Source organism: Tigriopus californicus, chromosome 11 (genome assembly GCF_007210705.1).
Source record: "Tigriopus californicus strain San Diego chromosome 11, Tcal_SD_v2.1, whole genome shotgun sequence".
Taxonomy (NCBI): domain Eukaryota; kingdom Metazoa; phylum Arthropoda; class Copepoda; order Harpacticoida; family Harpacticidae; genus Tigriopus; species Tigriopus californicus.
Genome location: NC_081450.1, coordinates 1,623,961 through 1,649,259, shown reverse-complemented (window position 1 = coordinate 1,649,259; position 25,299 = coordinate 1,623,961). Strand labels below are relative to the sequence as shown.

At 41.9% G+C, this 25,299-nt stretch overlaps 3 protein-coding genes across 3 annotated transcripts in view; 1 reads left to right on the top strand and 2 right to left on the bottom strand.

Moving 5' to 3' along the window:
• Positions 1-1,413: 1,413 nt before the first annotated feature.
• Positions 1,414-3,292, top strand: LOC131890633 (uncharacterized). Its single transcript, XM_059240030.1, has 2 exons — positions 1,414-2,529; positions 2,607-3,292. The coding sequence occupies exons 1-2, from the start codon at positions 1,742-1,744 to the stop codon at positions 2,989-2,991; spliced, it is 1,173 nt and encodes a 390-aa protein (XP_059096013.1). The 5' UTR covers positions 1,414-1,741; the 3' UTR covers positions 2,992-3,292.
• Positions 3,293-5,091: 1,799 nt separating this feature from the next.
• Positions 5,092-7,566, bottom strand: LOC131890635 (RNA transcription, translation and transport factor protein-like). Its single transcript, XM_059240031.1, has 5 exons — positions 7,424-7,566; positions 7,119-7,355; positions 6,630-6,701; positions 6,403-6,563; positions 5,092-5,346 (listed from the first exon to the last, which is right to left on the bottom strand). Exons 1-5 carry the CDS (start codon positions 7,506-7,508, stop codon positions 5,134-5,136), a joined length of 768 nt encoding a protein of 255 aa, XP_059096014.1. The 5' UTR covers positions 7,509-7,566; the 3' UTR covers positions 5,092-5,133.
• A 9,960-nt stretch (positions 7,567-17,526) lies between these two features.
• LOC131891004 (glutamate receptor ionotropic, delta-1-like) overlaps positions 17,527-25,299 on the bottom strand; it is an 11,573-nt gene continuing 3,800 nt past the window's right edge. The window contains exons 2-3 of the mRNA XM_059240480.1: positions 18,542-18,723; positions 17,527-18,476 (exon numbers count right to left, since the gene is read on the bottom strand). Coding sequence (XP_059096463.1) covers positions 18,023-18,476; positions 18,542-18,723 — 636 coding nt within the window. The 3' untranslated portion in view covers positions 17,527-18,022. The remainder of the gene's footprint in view (positions 18,477-18,541; positions 18,724-25,299) is intronic.

Below are 25,299 nucleotides of genomic sequence, written 5' to 3'. Positions count from 1 at the left end.
TCATGTGCATTGAACGTAGAAACCTTTGACTTGCCTTCAGGACTGCCAAAGTGAACTTCAAATATGGCCCAACTCATCTCAGAAAAAGGCGATGAAGCTAGCATCATCCCATTAACTCAACAACACGCACACAAAAATACTTCGTTGAAAAAATGAGTTTCTTACTCCATCCTAGAATTAGAAACTAAGTCTTGACATTTGCTATGACAAATATTGTAGGCGCACATTTTGGCATCCCTGTTAACACAGCCGGAAGCAGGGTTGCGTTATCAGAGATTGTCAACCTTCCGGCCCGACTAATTTGTCATTTTAAAGGCCTTAAAGATTATAGATTTTTTTTTTAATGCACACAATTCATTTTCTTGCTACGTTTTACAACAATGAAGTAAATACATAACACAGGAAAGGCCGCCTTGGGGGTGAACTGAAGAACTACAGTACAATGGAAACGACGTTTTGGGACCAAAAATCTCATGCGCGTACTCTTCTATTATAGTGGCTCTAATCCAAACCTTCTTTTCCTGATAGTCAAGGGAGTCTATTCAGGTTGTTCCATGCCCTGTACAGGCGGTGTCATGTCGCGTCTCGATGGCAAAATTCGTGATGAAACTCGACTAGGTCACGTGACCCCACAAATCGTTTCCGATAGGCCGAGAATGACGTCAAAAGTTGCACCATGATCCAGAAGAATCAGCTCAAAAGGAGCCGGCGCGTTATTCGAACTTGAGCTTCCACACACAAGGTGACCAAAGATTGGTCTGACGTAAGTGGGTGATGATGGCTGGCTCTGTCATAAACATGGGTTGGAAACAGAAATTATCTCCGATTTGTGCTCCTGTTTGAGTATTGGACAACTAAAATTTAGCAACGGGCCAACTGTAGCTGACTTCCACACGATAAAATCCCAATGGATGACCTGGCCCTGATAGCCAACAAACTTTGGCTTTAACACCTACAATGTAAAAAGTATTGAGATTTGAGCCTGCTTGCTGGAACCAAATGCTTGTTAAACTCATTAATGAAACAATCAAGAATAGGGTCAGAGTACCAACACCCTGTCACGTTCAACGCGTCATCTTAACGCCCCTGCCGGGTGCTCCGGCCCTATGGGCTCCCAGGGGCACGTCAGCGACCCCGCCGATCAAATAGGGCTGAGGGGAGACAAAAAAAAGACGAAGCCTGGCTTTGGTCAGCTGCAGGCTAAATTGTAGTGTCTAGTGACTCATTCTGTTTGAGATAAGGGGATCACCCTCAATTCTGGTAGGGCGCTCATCAGCTGACATTCAGTTCATGGACCTTGACTCTCGTGCATGGGCGCAATGTCTCATCTAGTTGTTTTGTGCTCTACGATGCTGGTGGGCCCGTTCCGCCCGTTCATCAGGTTCAAGCTGCACGTTCTCTGCTAGAAGGGTTCAGTCCTCCAGTCAATCACAACACGTTGAAGGTGAAAGACCCATACATACGTGCTCCGTACACGTGACTTGAAGTGTGATCCCACGCCTGGGTGATATCAGCGACACGGCTTTTTCACGGGTAGACCGTCGACCCGCATTGCTCGTGCGACGCAGTCCGGCCCCGATCCGGACGCCAAGTCATCATCGAGTCCCCTGAGCCGGCTTTGACCCACGTCACCATTTCTTCCTACGAGACGCTTGGCCCTTCTCAGTTTGACTCAGGACCATGCCCCAACTTGAAGCGCGTGTCGCCCGTGCCGCTGCCGCTCAGCCGGAACCAGGTTACCATGTCTCTGGAGAAGTCGGACGCCGCGGTCAGGCCTACCGGCGGGTCTCCCACCACCGGCCTCGAACCCTCATCGCCCCGGGCGCTCAAGACCGAGGCGCCCTTATATCATCCCCCCGCCCATTCGGGGGCGGACATGGGGATCGACGCTAATTGGACCGATCTAACGGACAACGACTACGAATTCTTAGCGCCTGAATTGTTGACCTCGCCCACTCCCGCCCTGACCACGATGACGCCCACCCCCCTCGCCTCGCCCGATTGGGATCTCTTTGAGGTCTGCCCATCGGCCCCGGTGCTGCCCCTGAACTACGATGCGGTGGAGGAGGTGTTGGCTCAGGGTTACGTGCCCGTAATCCCGGCGGCCGCCGATGATGTCTGGTCCAGTTTGGAGTGTGTTAACCCCCTGGAGGTGGAGGGCGTGCAAACCCCCGACATTCAGCCACCATCGCCCGTGAAACCACCCCCGGGCAAGAAGTTAAAGTTGATCATCCCGCCCCGGGACCCCGCCCCCACGCCCTCATTGGATACCATTGACACGGCGGCGGTGGCGGCGGTATTGGCCGACCAAGCGCCCCAATTTGACTTGCTCAAGTTTGTGACCGATGCCACCTTGGGCCCGGAAGATCCGGCTTTCATGGAGTTGGCGGCCGACACGGAACCCCTGGTTTCGTCCACGTCCAATTCCCACGACCTGGCCACCCTGGACTTGGCTGATTTGGCCGACCCGGATTACCCACCCACATTACCCAATGTGGGTAAACGTCCCCTGAAGCGATCCACCACCGGGTAAGTCAGTCTGCAGTGTATGGAGATGGGTTTATTTTTGTCAAGCTTGGAAATTCACGCGTGATGTCCGATTTCAGTCGTGCCCGTGGTCGTCCACCCAGTGCGGCTTCGAAGAGCCGTGAGCGTTTATCCCACGCCCCCAGCGATCACGCCTATGACGCCTCATCCGTGGTGTCGGCCGAGGATGCGCAAGAAATGAAATATCGGCGGATGCGGGACCTCAACAACGAAGCCAGTAAGCGTTGTCGCCAAAATCGCAAGCGCAAATTTGAAGCCTTGGTCGACGACGAAGAGGAGCTTCGGACGAAGAACCGCCAACTCCGAATGCGATGCCAACAACTCGAGGATGTAGTGACGCAACTGAAGAAACGCTTCATTGATCGAGTGGCCAATCCGATGAGCCAGACGTCGCCGCCCATCAACCTGGATCGATTGGTCCAACAAGCCCTGTCCCCGACGTAAAATGGCGGGCTCCAATAGAGACAAGAAACCAATACATTATCGTATGCAGTACCCAGCCGCCATTCATTCTTGATTCCAGGATTCCAGGGCTAGGTCTCTGATATTAATTGTTGTACTCTCTGACAAATGGTGGCCCGACAACTTTGTATGGGTTAAACTTCGAAACGGAATACTCTTAATATAATTCAAATGTTATTGTGTATATATCCCCCAGGACCCGCTCCTGTCTAAGTCTCAGATTATTATCAATATGGACACTGAATCAGGCCTACCAACATAAATACAAAATTCCAAATTCCCACCCACCAGCGTTACTTACCGTTCACTTCCCGGGAATTCCCCGACTTCTCAGAATCCGCATTTAGAGTTCTGTACATACAGAGCTCCTCGCGTACACATTGACCTTGCCTACCTTGTCTCTACTTCACGTTTCAGCCAGCACTCTGCATACATCTGGCCTGATTTCAATGTACCGGCCCAGCATTTTCCTGGAGCCAAGATGAAGATCGACTGTGCAGGAACGAGCAAGAACACAAATTTTGGGGGGCTTGACGCGGACGTGTCTGCCTCTGATCTTGTACGACAAGAAAGAAGTGGGCACAGCGTTGGATGACAAAGTCGCATTCAGCTAGAGCTCTAAACATCGTACGATATGGTGGACACGATAAAGCCTCCGTTGACATTAGATTTCATTTGCCGAGTATTGAGCATGGCATTCCTTGCTGGCAGTGGTCTAAAAAGTATCGACTGATGAGCAATTCAGAATTTCAAAAAAACTGTGTTATTAGATCTCCATAATTTTAAGAGGACAAAATGGGTAGCTGTAAAGCCAAGAGGCATAATCCAATGCCCACGAACAACGGCCTAAATATACATATCGTCAAAGTTGAGTATCTCGCAAGCGATTCAAAATAAAAGTTTCGACATGTACCCAAAGGTACCGAAAAGTAACTTAATCTAAATGAATAACCCTTAGAGACGCAACTTTTTTTGGCCTTTATCCGGTCACATTAAATCGAGTGAATAGATCACAGGCAAGTATTGTACACAAGCTATATTAGGACGGAATTGTAGGTTCAAAATCGAAGACCTCATTGCCGTACACTCTTACCTTATGATGAATACTGGTGGGCAGTAGCTAGAGACAACGTGGCGAGGATATTTTCGATAACTTATCGATGGATTGGTAATGTTTGTCAATCTATTCCAGTGCCTTTGGCGCTCTTAGTTAAGTACGTCGGGAGAAAAGTAGCCAATGCTTCACCTTAAAATGCAGTGGTCAAAAGTTACAGTGAAAACAAATTCATGTATATTTAACGACAGATACGTCTATTCGAAAAACAACTTACAACCAAGGAATTTCAATAACATTTAGATCTTGAATGAAACTTAAATCCCTTTGAGAACCTTGTCTTTCCCCCCCCCTTTCTTGTGGAGCTTGTTAACTAAGAGGCCATGATCAACCTTGTTACAGGTCTTGGCATTAATTGCAAAGATTCTTTTAAGCGCTACTTTCTCGAACCAAATCAAGAACTACTCGACACACCTGTCTCTCAAAATGAGTCATTTAGGGAGATTAATAACCAACAGAGTTGGAGCTTTGTATGTGTTGGACGTTGACGTCACTGAGTCTGAGCAAGTACATTCACCTATTTCATCAGCCAACTTTAAAACCATCCCTCTCGTCGAGTCATTATACCTTCATAGCAACAAGCTCAACCCATATTATGGACCTAAAATATGTAGTTCGTTCAAATCCGTCCATAGGGAATGAAGTGACCGATCCGGAAGCATACAATTAGGCCTTTTTATCGATTCAGAGTCAACTATCTAGGAGGCATGCACCCAATGGATCCTTGGCAACGCCGAGGTCGATAAGTCTCAGGGCACATGATGATCCCCGGGTAAGGGCTGGATATCTGTACGACGTACATTAGTAGTAAAACATGCACTCTGCAGTGTGATTACGTGGGATTAATATTTGATAAGAGAGAAAGTCGTGGACATACCGCGTTTGGATCGATCGCTGCCTCACTTGTTCGGCAAACCGCAATCTCTTTGAGGTAGACGGACAGAAACGAATCAAGAGAACAAACCAGGTCTAGCACAATTTTTAATTTTCGATTTCGACTTGAAGGAACATTATCGGCCCACTTGGCCTAGCCGGGTATCGGTTTTGGGATTGGCTGTGAGCGCTTGAATTTGCTCTATGGTGTTGTTGACTTCGTCTTGGAGTCCTCGAAGATCTTTTAGATTGAGTAATCTCAACACTTTCAAGGCTCGACACAATCCAGGCTCTTTTTGAAGCTCCTGGGACACGCCAAAATTGTGCGCATTCAGATCTAGACGTTGAACCTGCAATTGGTTAATAATGATGTCATCGGGATCACTTCTTTTTTTCGGTGGCTCATTGAAAGGCTTTGTGGGCTGAAATGTTTTGAGATTGAAATGGAATGATCCAACTCCTATCCTGCCATGGGTTCGAGATCGTTTTTTCGTTTATATCTTCAGGTCTGTTTTGCCCTTCATTTTTCAAGTAAAAGAGTCTTAAAAAACGCTCTAAATCGACACTTTGGCCATGGCAGACCTTCAAGAAAAATAACGTCATTATTGCTAATAAAGTACTGAGTAAACGGATTTCTGTAACAACACTTTTACCCTTTAACAAACACACCTGGGGTAAATCAGGAATTTTAAGCTCTTGGAATTCGAATTCGTCGGTGGATCAGACATTATATGAATTTAAAGCCAAATGAGATATTTTTATTTTGAGCATGTACCAGGTATGTCATCAATTGAATGTCAGCAATTCTCAGGAATCCGCAAAAAAAAAATTAAAGAAATAGTCACAGTTTAAGATTATCCAATTTTGAAATCCTTGACCTGAAACATTCTTGGCTTTAAGTCGCATCATTTCAGAATCTTTAACTTACAATGCTGATGTTGGACTTTCACTTTTGGTCAAAAAGGAACAAAAAATCCTACATGAAAAACAGCTCAGAATATGTCTTCTCTCCCTCACATGAAGAAATGAATTGAAATTAAAAAAAAAAAACTTACGAATCCCTTCAAATGACAAATAATACAAGTTGTGATGACAAAAAAAATCCCATTTGAGCCTCGCTCCAAGCCTTAGAACCATTTGCATTATATTGTGAGAAAAACATGTTTTCAGATCCAAAATATACCTAAAACCCAGTTACTCTTTCGCTGAGCACTCAACAAGCATTTCTAAAAGGTGCATGGTGACGAAAGAAGGGATGATGGATTCAAATTTTGCATTTGATGATTTCAGGCCTACATTCTTGTCTCCTTCAACGCCGAACAATGCGATAAGGCTCAACTCATAAACGTTGATGTGACTTTACCTCGTATCACACAACTCTAGCACACGTCATTCGTTTAACTCACCTTTTCTTTTGACTTGGATGGAGACTCATTATCACGTTTATCGACGAGAGCCTTGATAACGATACAGCAGGCCTCGAAAGTGATCACTGGATCCGGGTGAGGTGTGACCTTTAACTCCTTGGCCAGTTGAGCTACTTGCGATTTGAATTCATCGCCTTTCACTATGATGATGATTTGAAAGAGGCGTTTCAGATTAAAAAGTGACAATGGCCGGGTTATTTTCATACCATCAATCCCGGATAATGGGTTAGTAGACTTGGCCTCTGCCCCGTTGATTTCTTCCTTGTCATGTTGGTGGGCTGGAAGAGTACATAACAACTCAAACACATCGGCCATCATGTTTTAATACTGTATTGCAATATGCTTATCTTTTTTCATGAGCTAAAAATTGAAGTATTCTGGATCTACTCGCTTTCAACAATATTGACGTCAATTGTTATCTATCGATAACGATAAACATGTATTGACCTGACCAGACCCATTACTATCAAATCACATAAACTTTGAATCCGACATGAAATATTAAAGAGGAAAAAAACACCGTATTCTATTATCCCTTGTCCTTGACGTCTCTCTGAGATCGCCAAAGTAGCTTCAATCTCAAGCATTATCGTGGATACTTCTTCAGAGTTACAAATACTCAATCACATCGATCAGACAGCCTTGGAGAAAACGACGAAAACCTCTCTTTTGTGTTTGAAACAGGACTCACGTACGTGGATTGTTCTGGGCATATTGGAGTTGAACCGCCCGATTCAAGAGCCACATGAGACGAGTTTGGGCGTTCCTCCGGGCCAACGAAGCCGGACATTGCATCCGTTCCACATAGGTTTGGCAATGCGAGTCCCAATCTGGGGCCTGAACCCTTCGGAGAGGATCTCGATCCTGGATGGGGTAGAAACGGATCTTTTGGTCCTCCAGCCAGGCCACCACATGGCGATATTGGCTCACATCTGGAGCCAATTGTAATTGATTGAACAATTTTCGGGCGTTTACAGGAAGTTATTAGTCAGTTACTCACCTTCAGCGTTGAATTGGTTGCAATTTGGATGGCCCAGAACACTGAGTCGGGCCCGGAAGAGTGGGGTCAAGCCGGTCAAGCTCATCGTTCCGATTGGATCACAATTGACTAGCCCTGTAGATCACTCGACCGACGACCGGCATGCGTGCTTGGAGGGATGGCAGGCAGGCCTGGAAAACAGCTGCATGGGAAAGTTGTAGGTTGCTTGGAGACAGCCCCGAGCAAAATTGGAGGTTCCGCAACAATCATACTGAAGAGCTCGGGATTAAAAGCGTTTTCGATTTGCCACGGCATTTGGTTTGCACTTTGTTGTACTCGTTTTCTAGCCACATACAACTATAGATGCTTTAGGCATAGAAACGTGAGGTTGAGTATACGTCATCAAATGTGACCGATCTGATTGGCTGTCAATTGTCAATGAACATGTGCTTTGTTTTGGAAACCTTCCTGACAGGGAGTCAGTTGCTTCTAAAGAGAGGTTGCACGTTTGCATCGCATAATATGGCAAAGCTTTGAATGGCTTACCACACATTTGATCCACCATTGGTTCAACCAACTCATTCCACGAATTAAGAGTGTCTTTTATCATTAGAGTTGTATTGGCGTGGTATTTCTCAATAAAAAGTACTGGACAAACTGATCTTTCGCATGCTGCCAGTCTCGAGTTGGACTAAAGGAACTCAAAAAAGAAAGTGCTACTGTGTTCAACAAATTACATTCTTAATATAAAGGGACTTGTTTCTTGATAGACTCAGGAAGCTCACATGTGATAATGTTGATCTGAATAATCTAATGAAATATTATAGCAATGTAATCTTCTGAAAAAATGGGTTCAGAAAGGATTTAGAAAGTAACAAAATAGTGGTAACAATCTAAAATGCCATCCATGTCCATGAATCAGCTTGTCTTCAAATAAAATTTGGCAGTGTCCTTGAAGAAAATATTCAATGATCCTTGTCATGATAGAACTCTTTCTCATACAGCGCATCAGTTCAAAATCTGTTTGGAAACTTTTTAGTTCGACTGATCGTTTACATTTTTGAGGTGGAGCCACTTGTCACACCTTGCACGTCTTTGAATCCAGGGTAGCTATCCACAACATGCGTCTTCAATTTTTCCATTCTCAGAAACTCCAAGAAGAGTCTTAAAGAGATGTTTCTTAAAACAACAGTTGTCGGGAAACAATCTGGATTACTTGCATATCTTTAATATGCTTGACCCATTTGGGCTTCAATGAGTTAAGCAGGTTTGGAAAAGGTCGTGCAAGTCCAAAGATGTTTCACTAGGAACATCACAGGATTGAGAGAGCTCTCATATTGGGAGCGACTAAAAAGTTGGGACTGTACAGTGTTCAGAGAAGGTACAAAAGGTATCTGATACTCTACGTCTTCAAAAGCATCCATGAGCTTTGTCCCAACTCAGGATTTGGGGTCAATTCTAGTGACCTTAGAGGCTTAATGTGTGTATTGAGAGCACCTTCAAGCCCTCGAGAATCCAGGCTAGTTCACACAAAGAAGTCTATCTCTCTTCTTTCTCGGGCTCATTCATTGTTTGATTTGCTTCCCTCTAATATTTGTAGGGAATATGTAGGCCTCATTGATCCGGTAGCATCTTTCAAGTCAGAGTTGGACAAATTTTTAGATAGCATTCCAGATCAACATCCAATATGTAAAACATGTTCATTTCATTGGGTTTTGTAACACAGGTCACTCAAAATCAAACGATCATTGAAAATTCAATTGGCATCTGGATAGTGCGAGTGGACTGTGATGTTTGTCTTATGGTTCATTTACACGGCACTCAGATTTTCACACAATGTGTCACAGCACAATTCGAGCCTCAAAGTCTCACAGTTTGGACTTGGAACCTACTCCAACATTCTGCGACCTGTGAGAGACTTTGTCGCTTCATCGGAAGAATCGCTTCCATCAGGATCCAGCGTGACCAAACCGAGAAAATTTCAATGAGTAACAGAGCAAATAAGCTCTTTTCTTTGGGGTCAAATTTGTCAATCAATAGCTTAAAAACATAATGCAGTTCGATTAAAAAGCAAAAATGGGGATTTCAACATAAAAATGAAAAAAACAGATCGATCGAGAAGAAATGTAAAAAGCCAAATTTGGTCACCCTGTTCGCCCTGATTGGCGAGGAGTGAAAACAAGGTAAACGTTATTCTCCACCGATTAGTTGGCGGTGCTACTCTTTTAAACCTTAACCTGACTTTATCAGACCTAATCTAACCTCACCTAACCTAACCCAACCTAACCTAACACGACATTAATAACCCTCAAAGTCTCTATCTAAACCTTTTAACATTTTGCCATAAATTTAAAAATGAGCACCGCCAACTAACCTGTGGAGAATAACGTTTATCCCAAAACAGTGACTCCACATAGGTATGACAGCCATATTTTGCGCTATTTCCAACAAATCGAACCGTTCGAAAAATGGAGGCAATAACTTGTCTGCATTGATGTAACATCACATGAAAGGTGTTTTTTTTTTCGACTCGACTCGATTTTGAACTAGGCTCATACCTTCTTAAGTGATGATTTGTATTGGGTCATTGTTTCCATCCACCAATCCAAGGCTCACTCAATGCATTTAGTTGGTACAATTCAAATCCATAATGCAACAATGAATGCAATACATTGCTCTTAATCAAAATCATTACTTTATTCTTACACAAAATCATTTTTCACTAGTTTCTGCACTCCTCTGGCTCTTTTCTTTTGCCAGTGTTTAGAATCACTAAAGACTTCATTGAGAACAAAAATAACTTCGATGAAAACTGCTTGGGCAGCGTAAATGGCAGGAGGGTAGGCCTATGAGTTGCAAATCGCTTCTTCGCCGAATTTATGTGATAAAATTTGTGTCGTGTAACTGGACCATAAGTTCTCTCTCCCCAAAATGCCCAAAATAAGGGTGCTAGACCACATATTCCCTTGAATTTTCTTTACTTGACATCCCCTATTCAACAAACTTCAGAGAGATGCAGCTTTAAGTTAGAGTAATCAGACCTGATTTAAGTGAACTGTTGAAAAGTGGAGTCCAAAGATTGCAGCGACCTGTGTCTGGCCTTTTCCAGCCTCCAACATTCGCTCAGTCTTCGCCCTTAGCTGCGCACTGTGTTCGCAAGGTATTTTCCTATTGTGTCATTTGGCAAAATGTTTTGATGTTTGTTTCAATTTTGAATGCCAAAACAAGATCTTTTTTTGGTGTTTTGGTGTAGCTTTTGGCTTGGATATGCGCTCTGCATGCAATAAATTTGTGGGATACCGTCAATTCTAGGCCACATGATGTTCCTCTTTTCTCTGTTCGCTTCTTTTCTCCGAACTCTAAAATCCTCTTTTTCTCCTCTGAGGAGTGCATAGTACTGATGGGAAAAGGGCAAGTAGCAAGTCATCACAGACACCCAAGTACTACTTGTTTACAAGCAAAGCTTGGCCAAGTACTAGAACTTGGGCACGCTTAGCCCAAGCAGAGATACATTGTTAAGGTAGGTAGCCCAGACGGTTAGCTCAGGAAAACCGCAAAATGAGGATTTTTTCTTCGTAGCTACATTTAGATTGCTAGAACAAACCAGTCATTGAACCAAAGCCACATTGCTGCGTCACTGTTGGTGCACATTATTGCTTTTCTTGTATAAGCTGACTTAAATTGCCCTGGTATAAAATTTCTCGCGTAAGTTTGGCCACACCATTTTCCCCTCAAGTGTCTGTGTTCAAACCCAAGTTTGGGCAAGTTCCTACTTGGGCAAGTTAAGCACCGGACTACTTGCCCTGCCGGTGCTTGCTTCACATCAGTAGTGCATAGGGCTAGTCAAGTAAACGCGTTCATGGACAACTGACGTTATTCCATGGAGTAAAATCAAAGACAACATGCCCAGCCAAACCGCACTGTGCATGCATTGGGTTTTGACATTTTTTTCCTATTTACATGCTTGTCTAGACAATTAGCATTGTGGTATTGAGCCAATTTGATGGTGCATTCACTGATTGACACCAAACATGCTCATTTAGTAGGGTTTTATAAGAAATGATTTTTATTTTTATTTTTTATTACGATTATCAGCCGCTCAATCTCATCAAAACACTCCATGCACCAAATACAATTCTAAACCTATTAATTTTCCTCCCATTCCTGAAGTCGTCTCACATTTTCTAGTAAACATAACAAATTAACACTGAAATTATTTGCTTTACTCTGTTTTTCATGTCCTTCTTTCTGTATCTTTTTCTTAGTCCCTTCTTTTCTTATAACTTCAAACCGATATGATTTCCTACAAGCCTTTCAATTTGATTTTGTAATTCTTCCAACTCACGTTATCGTGTTGCAGCTTGGCCTCTGTAACATTATTGACTATCTATGTCATGTCTTCGTTAATTTGCCCAGGTCCTGGTGAAAACAAGCTTTTGCTTACCCAGAACCTGAGGAATTACATGCTCATGAAATTTTTGATGTATCAAGATGCTAACGCAATGATAAAATTCCGACATTATTTAATCATGATCAAAGTGTTCCTGAAATAAATCTATCTATCTATCTATCTAAAATCATTCGATTATTGAAAATTCAATGGGCGAATGGTGCGAGTTGACTGTGATGTTTGTCCTAGTTGTTCTCTCTTCCCAAAATGCCCAAAATCATGGTGCCGGACCACATTTTTCCTTGAATTTTCTTTACTTGACATCCCCTATACTCAACATTTCCTGGAAAACCTCATCCTTTCTTGTAAAAACCTCCTCATTGTGAGATTTTCGTCGTTTTCAGATTTATGGCCGTCTCCAGCATCTATATCTTAAAAGTGCCTCTCATCAACACTTCAATACATGTCTGTTTTCAATCTTCTGTAGGTCACCATCAATAACATTGTGGTATCCTTTTACATATATTTAATTGTTATCTTGTTTCGGAACATTTAGTGAGAACCTAGTGTGGGATGGCAATGAATTGATCTTGTGGCAAGTTTTATCAAAGCTTTGAAAAAATAACATTACGTTTTTACAAAGTAGATAACCCAAATACCCTTGAACTGGCGCAATGAGAAAAATTGGCGATCCTTCTAAAGAATGTGAAAGGTTCATTCATCATTTGGTCACCTTCTTTTCGCAAGGGACGAACTCGTTGGGAGGGTTGAGAGCGCCCGCATCAAGCAAGACATCATCTGTTCCTTATCGACCAGCAAATTTTTGGGGTTAGCTTCTTTCCACCTAGAATTTTAAAGTCCACAAAGAGACGAGGGTATACTACAGAATGATTCAACTAGCAGAATAGAGAGATATTTCTGATTCAAACTCGATCGATCTTTCAAATTTGAGACGCCAAAAGTTGGTCCCGAGGTGGAGGCACATTCCAGTCTGCACGTTTCAAGGACTAATGCCATCTATGGGATTGATGAGAAACACCAAAAAATATAAATGTGACCGGTTTTGGAACTAGGTGACACGCTCCATTGAAACCATTAACAATGTGAAGCAAAAGAATGCTTACCATTTTATGGTTTTGTTTATTAAGATATGGTGCCTTTCATCACCGTGGCAGTCAAGCAACAGAGCTCCGGTTTGATTCCTATCAGAAAATTTCGCCATCGTTAATTCATAGGATCATACGGGATCAAACATTGGGGACTCAGTGACACAGAAATATTAAACAGGCTCTTCTAATCTTAAGGGCTACGATCAATTGCATGTTCTCAGTTCATAAAAAGCTTCAGTACCTGTATTGTGATGCCTTATCTAGGTTATCACGGCTCATGCCATCATTATGCATCATGCTCTCTCTTTCCTCATATATGCTCTCTGTGTATATACGATCTCTCTTGTATCCATACCCCAACTACCGTTCAACCAGAGTGCATAATATGCCATGCAGCAAATTCATCGTCTCAATCCGTTCAAAGAAAGACGAAGGGGAGATGTTCGGGGAAGACTAATTTGAAGCATGATCTACATGGAAAATGCTACAGATGTGGAAGTTCAAGGCATACAGCTGATGATTGCCCAATGAAAAATGCCAAATGCCACAAGTGTGGAAAACAGGGACACATCAAGCCAGCCTGTATGGCCAATCGCGACAATGGTATCCGAACACAACGGGCCATTACTTACCAGCACAAAGGGCAAGGTGAAAGCACCGCAACTTTGCAGATTGCAAGTTCAAACGTCCTCACCCCAACGCCTAGACTACATGTCCTCATAGACCCGCTCAAAGGCAAGAGTTTCATCTTTGATGCCCTGCCAGATACAGGACCAACGCGGACAGTTATTTCTACCTATTTGGTCAGAAAGTATAAGATAGCCATTATTCAATGACAAGTTTTTTTTACCCAGGCAAATGGTAACACCTTGGCTTGCGAAGGATTCGTTGAATTCAAACTCTCCATTGAGAACTCTGAGGAGATTTATGTGGACGCAATTGCATGCTAGGATGTGGACGAACATGTTTTGGTGGGATGGCAAGATCTTCAAAAATTACTGGTCATTCCGGGAGATTTCTAAAGCGCGCAAATTGGACCAAACGCGCTAGCTGCACAGATGGACCAACGCCATCAAGATTTGGATTTGAATCCGATATTTTCGGAATTTCGATATGTTTTGACGGATCACCTAGCTAAGAGGCATATAGCAGGCCCTTCAATCAAGATACATCTGCGGAATGTGGAAATTATGCCACCAAGGGTTCTAACTGCACGACCAGTGCCCCTGAACATGACGAAAGAGGCGGATCTTCTTATCCAAGACCTTATGGATTCTGGTGTCATATCGCCTTCTTCCCGGGCTCCAACCGATTGGATCCGTCCCACATTTTTTGTGCCCAAGGGAGATAGAACAGCCGGAGTACGTTTAGTCACAGACTTCTCGCAGCTCAACAAGTTCGTCAAACGGCCAATCCACCCATTCCCTTTCAGTCGAGACAATATCAACAGTATTGATAATACATCCGAGCTTTTTGCCAAATTGGATGCTGTTCTAGGATATCATCAGATTCCTTTGAAAGAAGACAGTTCACTCCTCACGACGTTCGTTTTGCCGAGTAGAAGATTCTGCTACAACAAAGCACCCATGGGACTCAACGCGAGTTCCAACGAATGGTGCCCTAGACCAGATGTTGCAATCAAGGGTTGACCTGGAGTACTTAAACTCATGGACGACATTCTCTTCCAAGCACCAACACCAGATGTTCTTTATTCGAGAATTCGTGCAGTGTTGGAAAGGTGCCGCGAACATGGTATTGCCATTTTAAAGAAGTGAAATTTGCAGGTTTCCTCGTGTCCAGTCAAGGTGTTCGGCCCGATCCGACCAAAGCTGGGAGCAATTAGCAATTTCCCAGAGTTGGGAGATCTCACTTCTTTACGGTCCTTTTTGGGACTAGCAAACCAGTTGGGAGCGTTTATCCCAGATTTAGCCCACGTCACCAGTGATTTGCGTGACTTACTCAAGAAAGATGTTATCTTTCGATGGCTGCCAGAACACAGTGTTCTGTTTAAGAAGGCGAAGAAAGTGCTTACTTCGGCCTCCCTTGTTTAATATTTCGATCCCATACTTCGGACGGGATTGCTTACAGATGCTTCGATATTACAGGGACTGGGTTTTTCCCTTATTCAACGTGAATCCCAGTTTCCATCACTTGCCACACACTGGTACGATAGTGAAGACGATGAAAGCCGCCCAACAGTTACTATGCTATGGGCCTGGGCTCAATAATGACATTAAGATCATGATTGATCGGTGCGAGATCTGTCAAGATACATGATGTCAAGTCGGGTGTTCCTCGGGGCTCCATTTTGGGTCCTCTCCTATTCATTATCTTGGTTGCTCCACTTCAGAAGCTTATTAGTAGTAACGTCAGTATCTCTTTCTAATATACTGAAAATACAAAGTTAGGTTGTGCTATGGTGCGTCTACACGACACATACTTAGCTTTTTCACAAATATTGTGTGGCATTTCACCAACATTGCTAGCCATATCAAAAACATTTATCGGTTTGAACATGTTGAAAGATTTTTTGCCAAATAGAAAATGTTTCATGGACGACAGCGTCCCCGCCAGCCATGCGAACCAATATGTCCATTTATAGTGATTATGGAACTTAACTCACTCAATCCATGATGATTTATAGTGAAGGAAAATAGATTTATCGTGGTTCATTTTGGCAAGAGAAAACACCAATTTTGTACCCAAGAATATGAAGGGGCCTGGAATTGTCACTCAATGAACAAAGTCATCAGATGTCATCCAATACTCATTTAATTCAGTAGTCACACTCCCATCTCCCATCGATGATTGATAGACGATCGATCAACACCTATCTCCGGAATCCGGATTCATCTCCTCTCGTCCAGACAATGGAAGCGTCGACCCCAGTCAACCCACCCACCCAGGGCCTATCCTCGGGCTCAGCCCGGTTATGGACCCGGACCCGGCCATGGTCCCGGTCCCTTCTTTTACATCCGTCTGTGAGCAAGACTTGAGCGAGCCAACCCAAAGCTAGATGGATGGTTAGATGGATTCCTTGACCTCGTCCAAAGAAGACTGTTCCAATTCAAGTTGCATCAGATCATCAGAGACAATGGAATCATCGGCCCATACCTGGAGGTTCTTGGCCGATTGTAACTTGCCGCCATTCAGACCTCGGCCGGCACAGGCGGCCTTCATTGATCACTGCACCCTTGAGACCCCAGCCTCCAGACCAGCCAGCCACCTTTGGCTGCTCTTTTGTCCATTTCCCGCCCGCCCATTTTAGCCATGAAAGCCAGATCAGTCGGATCTCAACGGACCGAGTTCTACCCACTGACTCATTACTTTCAAGCTGCCCATGACCATCAACTTTCCCTGTCAAGAGGCGTCTGTTCTTGTGGGCGGATCCTTATTTGTTCGATAAAACTGAACTTTTTATAGTCAATGCCATCTGTAATGGTGACTGTAAATAAATATACAAATTGTCTTTATCATGTTTAATGCTCTTACTATATTTGTGTTTACGTTTCTGACATGACCTTTGGACTATATATGGTTGTCATATTTCGACCCGTACTCGGCTATTAAATAGTTTATCATTTTATTGAAGAACTGTTGTCCATCTATTCACGATTATAATGAGTTGGAGAATTGGTCGGGTTTTCGTTTCCAAATAATTGGTTTATGAGTTATAGTCAAAATGAATTTCGAAAACCTTTCAAAAATCAAAATCTTTATTAAAAAGTGAATCATCAGGTGGCTTATGGTATAGCTCATAGTTCATGCCTTCAAATATTAATCGGTTTCAGCCAACATATGACCGCACAGATTGAAATTGGCAAAATGAAGGACCTTTTTGGAAAGTGAAACATCCTCATCATGATAGTGCCCATCGTTTTTTTTTCAAATTTCATTCCTCAGTCTTCCCAATGTTCATTATACTAATCATCTTGTTTACCATGCATAGCATATATATTGACTGAGTTCAAGACACATTGAGAAATGATTCGATCATTTGCAAGTTCATCTGATTATTAGAAATCGAAATCAAAATATTTGTCAGACTGTTTTGATCAAAATTGTTAGGCAAATTCTTTGACAAAATGATTCTCGTGTAGACGCATCATTAGGAACAGTGAGAACACAGGTGGGTTGGTAGAGGTCCTAGATCAAATTTACTCAAGAGTTGTTGATAATAGTATGTGTAAACAGTGAAATACTAGTGAATGGATGTGAAGTAGAAGGACACAACATTCGTTCATCAATGTTGCTAGTCGCTGGATAATTTCAAGTCAACTGTCATGTGCTAATTATGTCGAACCAAACTCATGTTTCCTCATATTCGATAAAATCATGTAGCATTTCATTTCACTACGTTCCACTCTATTATTATTGATCGTTCATATATTTTTGGTTAATCTTATCAATTTCCATTTAAAAATTTCAATTTGTATCAATCTATATTTCTACTCAATTTTACTCACTGCTCATGATTGTATGAAAATATTTTTTGACTAGGGAGTGCGAGAGCCGTCCCCAACAGAAAACAATCAACTTACAAATAGAGAACATATAAAAAATCCTCCTTAAAGCAAAAATACATAAAATACCCTAATATTTAGGTTAAAAACATTGATAGACGAAAAAAGGGAAAGAGAACGTGAACAAATATAAGGCAAATATAGTTCTACAATACGAGAGATAGGAAAAGTAGAAGCTAAAAAGCAAAAGTGCATTAGCTACAGAAGCCACTTCACTGCTTACACAAACCAACACAACCTAAGGTAGCCCGTTTGATCAAGATTAAGGGCAACAAAATGTGTTCTCAACAAAAGACGAGAATAAATTTGTTGGGTTTCAGCAATCTAGCCATGACATTTTACGCTCTTAGTCCTTTTCTGGATTTGTTTGCAATTTTAAACTTTTGTTTATTTGTCGACCAGTTTTCAGTTGGTGTCATTTCTTGACATCTAGCATTTCTTTTTGGCAAAGTATTTGAGATGCAGTAAAGAAGTATTCAAGCGCTCCTAGAGTCCAGTTTATTCAATGTTTCGTACTCTTACTTGCCTCCTTCTCACTTTTTATTTTGCGTTATTTGCATCAATGCTGCATCTCTACTTATGGCATGATATGCTGTGTTCACTTGAGACGAGGAGTCAAAAATGAGTTTAAATCATTGGAACGTTTGCCTTTGGAAGCAAGAAGCATCCTCACTCTCTCCGATCCAGCCAAAACCAACGCTGCCAAAACTCCTCCAGCCAATAAAATAAAGGCCGAGATGATGTTGTCGAAGCCTAGAGTCAAGTCCTTGGGAGAGCACGAGTTTGGACGGGGCAAATGTTGAAGTCGTATCCTTTCGTATTGGCCAGATTGCATCAATTTAGCCAAGTAATGATTGAACAAGGGTAGTAGTTCGAATCCAGGGCGGAAAGCCATTCCACTGGGGAATTTAAATGTGGAAATGTGGGATTGGACCACGTCACAAGGATAATAGGGATTGTAGATAGTCTCGGTGGTGACCGTTAAATAAGCAAACTTGGAGTCCAAACGAACCCGTTCAAACCCGTTCTCATTATTCAATTGATTCTTTGGACTGAAAAGGAAGCCAACACATTCCGTGATCATTGGTCCAAGTTAGTTTGTTATGGATTCTCTTACTTGTTTTTAATCTTTGTTTCGTAAAGTGTTTTAGCCACCGAGTTGTCAGGCGAGAGCTTCATGACTTGTTCCACTACGGTTCCACTCCACAAACCAATTTCAAAATCCAATTGCAACACATCGTTCAAGTCAGAGATTGTCTTTGCCGACTGTACCACGGTCAGGGTCGAAGTTAAACTTGCCTAAAAAAAAGAAAACCAATGCTTGATCTCTTTAACGGTTTGTTGAGTTGAAGGGGTTGCAAGGAAAACTAAATTAAGATCCAATATTGAAAGTTTCCAGTGCATGTTAGTTTGCTGGCTGTCTTCCGACTCTTTTACAAGCTAACTATCTCATCTCGCTCAGCTTGCTGTCTGATTATAGATGTCACAATGTTGGGATATTACCGCGCGCTCCATCATTGCCGCCCACATTACTTATCACCTCACCTTCGTGGACGACCCGAGGTTTGTCCATTTAAGCTCTTAAAGCAGCAACTCATGCCATAATGTAAATACCATAGAGAAGTTTGGCTTGACTGGATTCAAACCAGGCATACGTGAGTAGACAAACGGTCACTCTACCAATATGCTACGGCTGCAAAACTTCGAGTGCCTATGCCGAAACTATCAATTTGAATCATGAAGACATTGTGCTCTAATGGAGGAGAATGAATTTTGTGAGGGAGGTCATTCGAACTTTGAAACTTACCAAATCTTTGTTAAGGGATGAAATTACAGTTCCAGGTCATTTATCAATGAAACAAATTGTTCATTTAGCATAAGTCACATTTATTGAATGCATCAATTTTATTTCAGAATAAATACAAAAATACACATTGGCCTGAATAGGCTGTGGAAAAAGGAAATATCCCAAAGGCAGATGAAATACTGGCATTGTCCGTACATGTTTGGTATTGCACCAGCTTCTCTAAATCTGACCCCTGAGATCTTGGCCATTCCCCTAAACATATGATCAATAGACGTACGAAAAAATGTTCCAGCGGGTAAATACCTAAAGCCTATGTGTTTACCTTTTTTTGTCAAATTTGGGATAATTTGCATAAATTGCCATTTTGGGGGAAAATACCTTTTTCGCAAAGTTCAGTTCGATTTAGCTTTCTTTTTCCGAGGTTTGATTATCAATGACATAATCAAGGAAGGAGAAATCCCAAAATTTTGGAATCATTGCCAAAAAAGAAAGAAAAAAACAACGCTGAAAATTACCCCTTCTTGCAACAACAGCTAGTAAGGCTCTGGAGGAGGAAAAGAAATAGGTAAGCATGTTATGAGGAGGGGGAAATTATACAAGTCACAATATAAATTTTGTCCTGGCTTCTCAACAACTGAAAGAAATGCATTCAAGAGAATTATCAGCCTGTTAAAAATTTGCATGACCATGCTTTTGCGGTTGGCCCTCATCCCAAACACTACCCCTTAGGTCTACTATTTTTTCTTATTTTGACTCCCCCATTTTGCTCGTGAAAAACACTTTTCAGACTTCCCTACTCATTCTTGGAGATGAAATGTTTTAATCTTATTTTGCTTTCAATTCACAAAATATCTGATCCACCAATGAATTACTGTAGAGTTGACGGATTTTACTAGGCCTTGAATGTACCTTTGATCAGGGATTTTGAGAAAACTTTTATTTTGCAAATGGATCAACACCTACATACTCCCTGCAAATATTCGACAGAAGTAAATTAAACAATGAAGGATCCCGAGAAAGAAGAGAGGTGGACTTCATTGTTTTAACAAGCCTGGATTCTCGAGGGCTTGAAGGTGCTCTCAAAACGCACATTAAGCCTCTTCGGTCACTGCAAATTGAACCTAAATCCTGGGTTGGGACAAAGCTCATGGATACTTTAGAAGACGAACAGCATTACATTGCCTCTCCCAAAAGCTTTAAGGTTCCTAGCGACGCATCTTTGGACTTGTTCGACCTTTTGCAAACCTACTGAACTCATTGGAGCCCAAAACTAACGGCGGGTGAAGCATGTTGCTAACAATCGACTTGTACAGAGTTAACATCGACTTAAATATGCGAAGTGGAGACTTCAAAAGCATCGAGCCAAAGGTCATTGAGCAGAATTTAATTCCTTTCAAGGTCATATTACTTTCCGTAGCCTAAGAGTAGATTGGATAAAGGCCATTTGCCAGACTACTGGAATCTTTGCCATTCCTACTAGAAACTAAATTGCTCGATAAGCCCCATTGCTTGTTGCAACATTTATTGCAATTTTGAAGCAGTCCCTAGCATTTCTCGCTGATTATACGCATTACTTTTTTCAATATACCTCCGACAAGCGAGTATTTGCCCAAATTGGCGGTCCGAAGTTAGTACTCACTTCTTATGACAGAGAAAGAAAAATTCCCCAAGTTTTAGATAAAATCTGATATTAGCACCTGCGACAAAGTGATAGTGTTGACGAAGCGAAATGTCGATTTGCAATAGACGTCTTCAAGTGAAAGTTGTCATGTTCATAAGCTATCGATCGCCATGTCGCGTACAAATGACTCTTTTCTTGATAAGTTGGTAGGATTTTTAAAGGTAAGTTAGGCAAACTTTTGATGAAGTTGTTGTTAACTTGTTTTCGATGTGATCAAGAGATGGCTGAGCTGACATTTTTTGACTTCTTTTAGGATTAGACCGGGGCCGCTTAAAATGGTAACTCTTTTTAGTGATTTACGAATCAGATGACACTTAGTCCAGAGGTCAAGAAAATTTGGAGGCAAAGGAGGCAGAGTAGTCGGAGGTCTATTTCAAGAGCGAGTCACGAACAAATTTAAAAAGTGAGCTGAGCTTACTATGGGAGAGAAAATCTTCATATCTAATGATTAAGACTTTAATCGTTCCTCAATAAGAGGAATGTAATAAAGTTATAATTATGTTGCGAAAATGAGTAATTCATTATACTACCATTACGTGACGAAAATCGTAACGGCGTAGCCCATTAGTTGCTCTGCCCAAGATTTTAAATACTTATATTTCAGACTTTTTGCCCTACTAAGGTCAAATTTTGCTAAATTTATTTCTGTTTTTTGCTTTCAACCAGCTAGAATTTTACGTTTTCCAGCGAACATGTTGCACTACTGAGCATTAATATTGAAGCTTGACATAATTGTTCAACATTTGTTACATTTTAATGCTTTTGAGGGGTCGAGATTGTTTTGTATCTTTTGGCCTAGGAATTTGCCCTGTCAACGATAATGCATTTCTTACGCCGAGCATCATAGCGGTTTGTTACTTCGATTCTTGACTATGGTTTTTTCGTAAAATGTTGGTCAAGCCAATGGAAATATAAGATAGGAAAATCAATAATTCCTAAAGCATGAACCAAATCATGTCTAAAAGAGTGACAATCATATGGGGAAAACAAGATTAATGGCATTTCGACATTTGAAACTTGGGCGGCAAATGACACCCACGTAACGGTTCGACATAAATTGCGATAACACATGACATATTCTCGACCACATTGCCACATATTTGAGTTGAGACCTGCTCCCATTTTCTTCAATATGTGAAACAGTTTTTGGTGACGTCGGCACAATCGTCCAACAAAAGATTGAGCGTGACCAAAGTAAGATAATTGTTACGAGCACTTTTTTCCTTCGATCCACCTTACTTTTGATTTTTTATTTGTTTACGAATGAGTAAAACGCAAGCATAAATATGACCAGTTAAACAATGCTTGATAATTGTCTTAGAGACACGAAATAACACTTCTTAAGAGAACTCTCGTCATGTCAGATACTGTCTCGCGGAGGGGCGACTAGTGACGAGCAGTGCCTCCATTTCAGACATGAATGATCAGCGTGCGCTTTCTACACCAAATTGTAATATTTCACAACCCGTTTTTAGCAAGGAATTTGCGTCGTTTTGTGGATCACTTTTAACTCTAAAAAGTATACCAGAAGCTTATTGAATTACAAAGTACTGTTTCTTCACTTGAATAGGTCAAATAGTTGATATAGCACGAAACTAAATTAAAAACTGTCATGGTAGTTCCAAAATTTCCGATTTCATTCTGAATCAAGTCTCCAATAAAATATTAAAGTAGTTGTGCACAATTATCGATTGTTTCTTGTTTCTTCCCTGAGCATTTGGAAACACTAAACACTCCAAGAGGACGATTCTAAAAGTTCAATGGAAGTTGCTTTTGTAATGTAAACGGAACAGGGTTCAGCATATGAGATGTGAATCACAACTTTGTCACTGAAATGTGCTGAAAATGGGGTCGTCTAAATGTAACATTAGAAACCTGTGCCTTAAGCCATGGAAATGTGAAGTAATGACAACTTTGACGCAAAATACTCTAGCCAAAGAAGGGTTTCGTGCTTGACAAGTTCAATCTGAATAAGGTCTTATAGTCCAACGTTATGTGTTTCAGGAGATGAAAACAACAAAACAGTTTATATATATAACAAGATTTGAAACCACAAACACACCCAATGTTGTTAAAAACAAGCCCAATTTTCAGCCATGGGTCGGTATTCTCAAATCGTACTTTGGTCTGGAAGTGCTGATTTAAGTACAAGCCCCTACTTGAAGTACATCTGACCGAAAAAATGGTATTCTTGATTCGAACTAGAGCTTATGCGTTTGAAGTTCAAGTGCAGACTTGGAAAAGTGGTATTCTCGACTCTTAGTGCACCTTGCAAGTCCAAACTTGGATGAGCCGTATTCCTAGTTACCCTTAATTCTACTGCCGAGTGCAATCTTCAAAGAGTGATCGGACCAGTTTTGGGAATCGGGAATGACGTTACAAGAAGCTCAAATGTGGATGAAAGTTGGGTTGAAAATTACATGAAATTGAACTCATTGGGTACTCTAACACGGTTTAAGTTGACATACAAAAAGCCAAGTAGGCGCTAAACGATTTGTTTGACTGTTTTTCAAGTTTATGCCTGTCCCTTAAATTGGCCATCCTCTATAAAAATGAGAAAATTGTTCCCGCTTGTAAGATTGCCGGATGGCGGCTGTTGACTAGATGTTATTGGTTGGTCTACGATCCATCCTCCTTCTGGGTCATCACGTCCACCGGTCCTCCCCAGCCATGCAGGCATTGATGTCACCCCCAGCGCCTCAGACACCCCACGGTCGACCAGGCCCAGTCACCGCTGCATCCACGGACGTTCAGCTGCGCCCACGGACCTTCCGCTGCACCCACGGGTAGGTCACAACAACCACGGGCCTTTGACACGCACCACGTCTATTTTTCTGGGCCTAAGTTCCGCACTGGCGTCCTCAGTCGTCTGGGGAAGGTTCTTCCGCCAAGAGGCGGCTACCACCGGCCGTGCCATGTAAGATTACCGGATGGTGACTGTGGACTAGATTTTATTGGTATCGGTGAATAGAATATAACACCGCTGTAGTTAAAATGCATGCACCAAATTCAGCTCGGCCAAGCACAACTTGAAAATCTGTGAGAACATGGCTTCAAGACTACTCTTCATCAAGTCCAGCTTTGGCGTTTGAGACTGAAATTAAAGTCTTGCTTCAAGTGCGAATTGAGAATATGGGCCCTGACCTTCACTGTTCAAGATAAATGATCTTGCAGTAACAAAAAATGGTGTTTTCTGTTAAGATTGTCTAGAAGGTTAAATTTTCCTCAGTTATGAAGAGAAAGAAAAGAACAAGTGACGCGTCTTTTTATCCCGATGGGAGACATCAACTCAATGGCTTTCGTTTTTTATTTTTCATTTGTGTCGAGTCATGGACTCTAGCGTCCTTGGTCGGGTTGGCAAGTCTGACGTGTTCTCCGATATGTCGAGCTACTCTGAAACCATCTTCATTTTTATTTTTTTATTTTTTTTTGTGCGGACTTCCTTACCGCTACCGGGATTGGAATCCCAGCAGTTCAAGACGGGAAGATTATTTATTATACTTGACTTTTATTTATATATATTATTTGATCGACCAACGAATTGGAGTTGGCTGATCTGGCTAATCCTTGAATATAAGGTTGATCCTGGATTTTGATGAATTTTCTCAACATTGAAGGCATTTCTCTCAGTAATGCCTCTAAGATGAAAGAAAAATTTGAGGCAATCGACTAAACAAAGGACCTCACTGGTTTAGGGTAGTGCCCTGTGTTAGAACAGGGCACTAGTTTAGGACATATCAGAGAGAACGTGGCGATGACTTCACAGCTCATGGCAGTTATGGCCTTAATGAATACTAGGTTAAGAGATCCTCAGCATCATGTTGCGGCAGGAGGTAGAATCTGCACAGAGGAAGCAAGGTTAAGCAAGGCTCGACTCACGGATTTCTGGAGCTGTGAACTTCGTTCGAATGATAGGTAGCAGAAATGTGTTATCTCCTAAGCCGTTCACTTTATTTCAAATTACCATTTGATGTGAACACAAGATATTGTTGGATTGATGAACTTGGCTTAATCTTAGACCAAAACTATGCCTGTGGAAACTCATGAGATTTGGCCAGTTTTGAAGTAAACTCAATATAAAGTTTGAACTTTCGTTCTCCACTTGGTCAGTTATAAAAGCTTTTGACAACATAACTTAGAAACGAGCCACTTTACTAACAGTTTGAAATGGAGATCCTAATCCTTTATATTTTTGAATTGTAAGGAACCATGGGAGTCGAATGGTCTAATGTACCCAGTAGATGTAGCCTTACGTGATTCCCCAAAGGGCGTGGGTCTGAATCCCGCCTTTGGTGGTAAAATCATCATTCCTGGAGCTCCCTGAGAACAGATCATGGAGTACAACAATAGTCCCCTGCAAAGAAAGCCTTTGAGCAAACTGAGTGGT

What these genes read in the sequence shown, in the direction of transcription:
- LOC131890635 (XM_059240031.1), bottom strand. Translation starts at nt 7,508, where the DNA reads ATGAGCTTGACCGGCTTGACCCCACTCTTCCGGGCCCGACTCAGTGTT. An exon ending in CAACCAATTCAACGCTGAAG is followed by an intron (nt 7,356 to 7,423) that starts GTGAGTAACTGA and finishes AATTGGCTCCAG; the next exon opens with ATGTGAGCCAATATCGCCAT. An exon ending in CATCCAAGTCAAAAGAAAAG is followed by an intron (nt 5,347 to 6,402) that starts GTGAGTTAAACG and finishes AACCAATTGCAG; the next exon opens with GTTCAACGTCTAGATCTGAA.
- LOC131890633 (XM_059240030.1), top strand. Translation starts at nt 1,742, where the DNA reads ATGTCTCTGGAGAAGTCGGACGCCGCGGTCAGGCCTACCGGCGGGTCT. An exon ending in CTGAAGCGATCCACCACCGG is followed by an intron (nt 2,530 to 2,606) that starts GTAAGTCAGTCT and finishes GTCCGATTTCAG; the next exon opens with TCGTGCCCGTGGTCGTCCAC.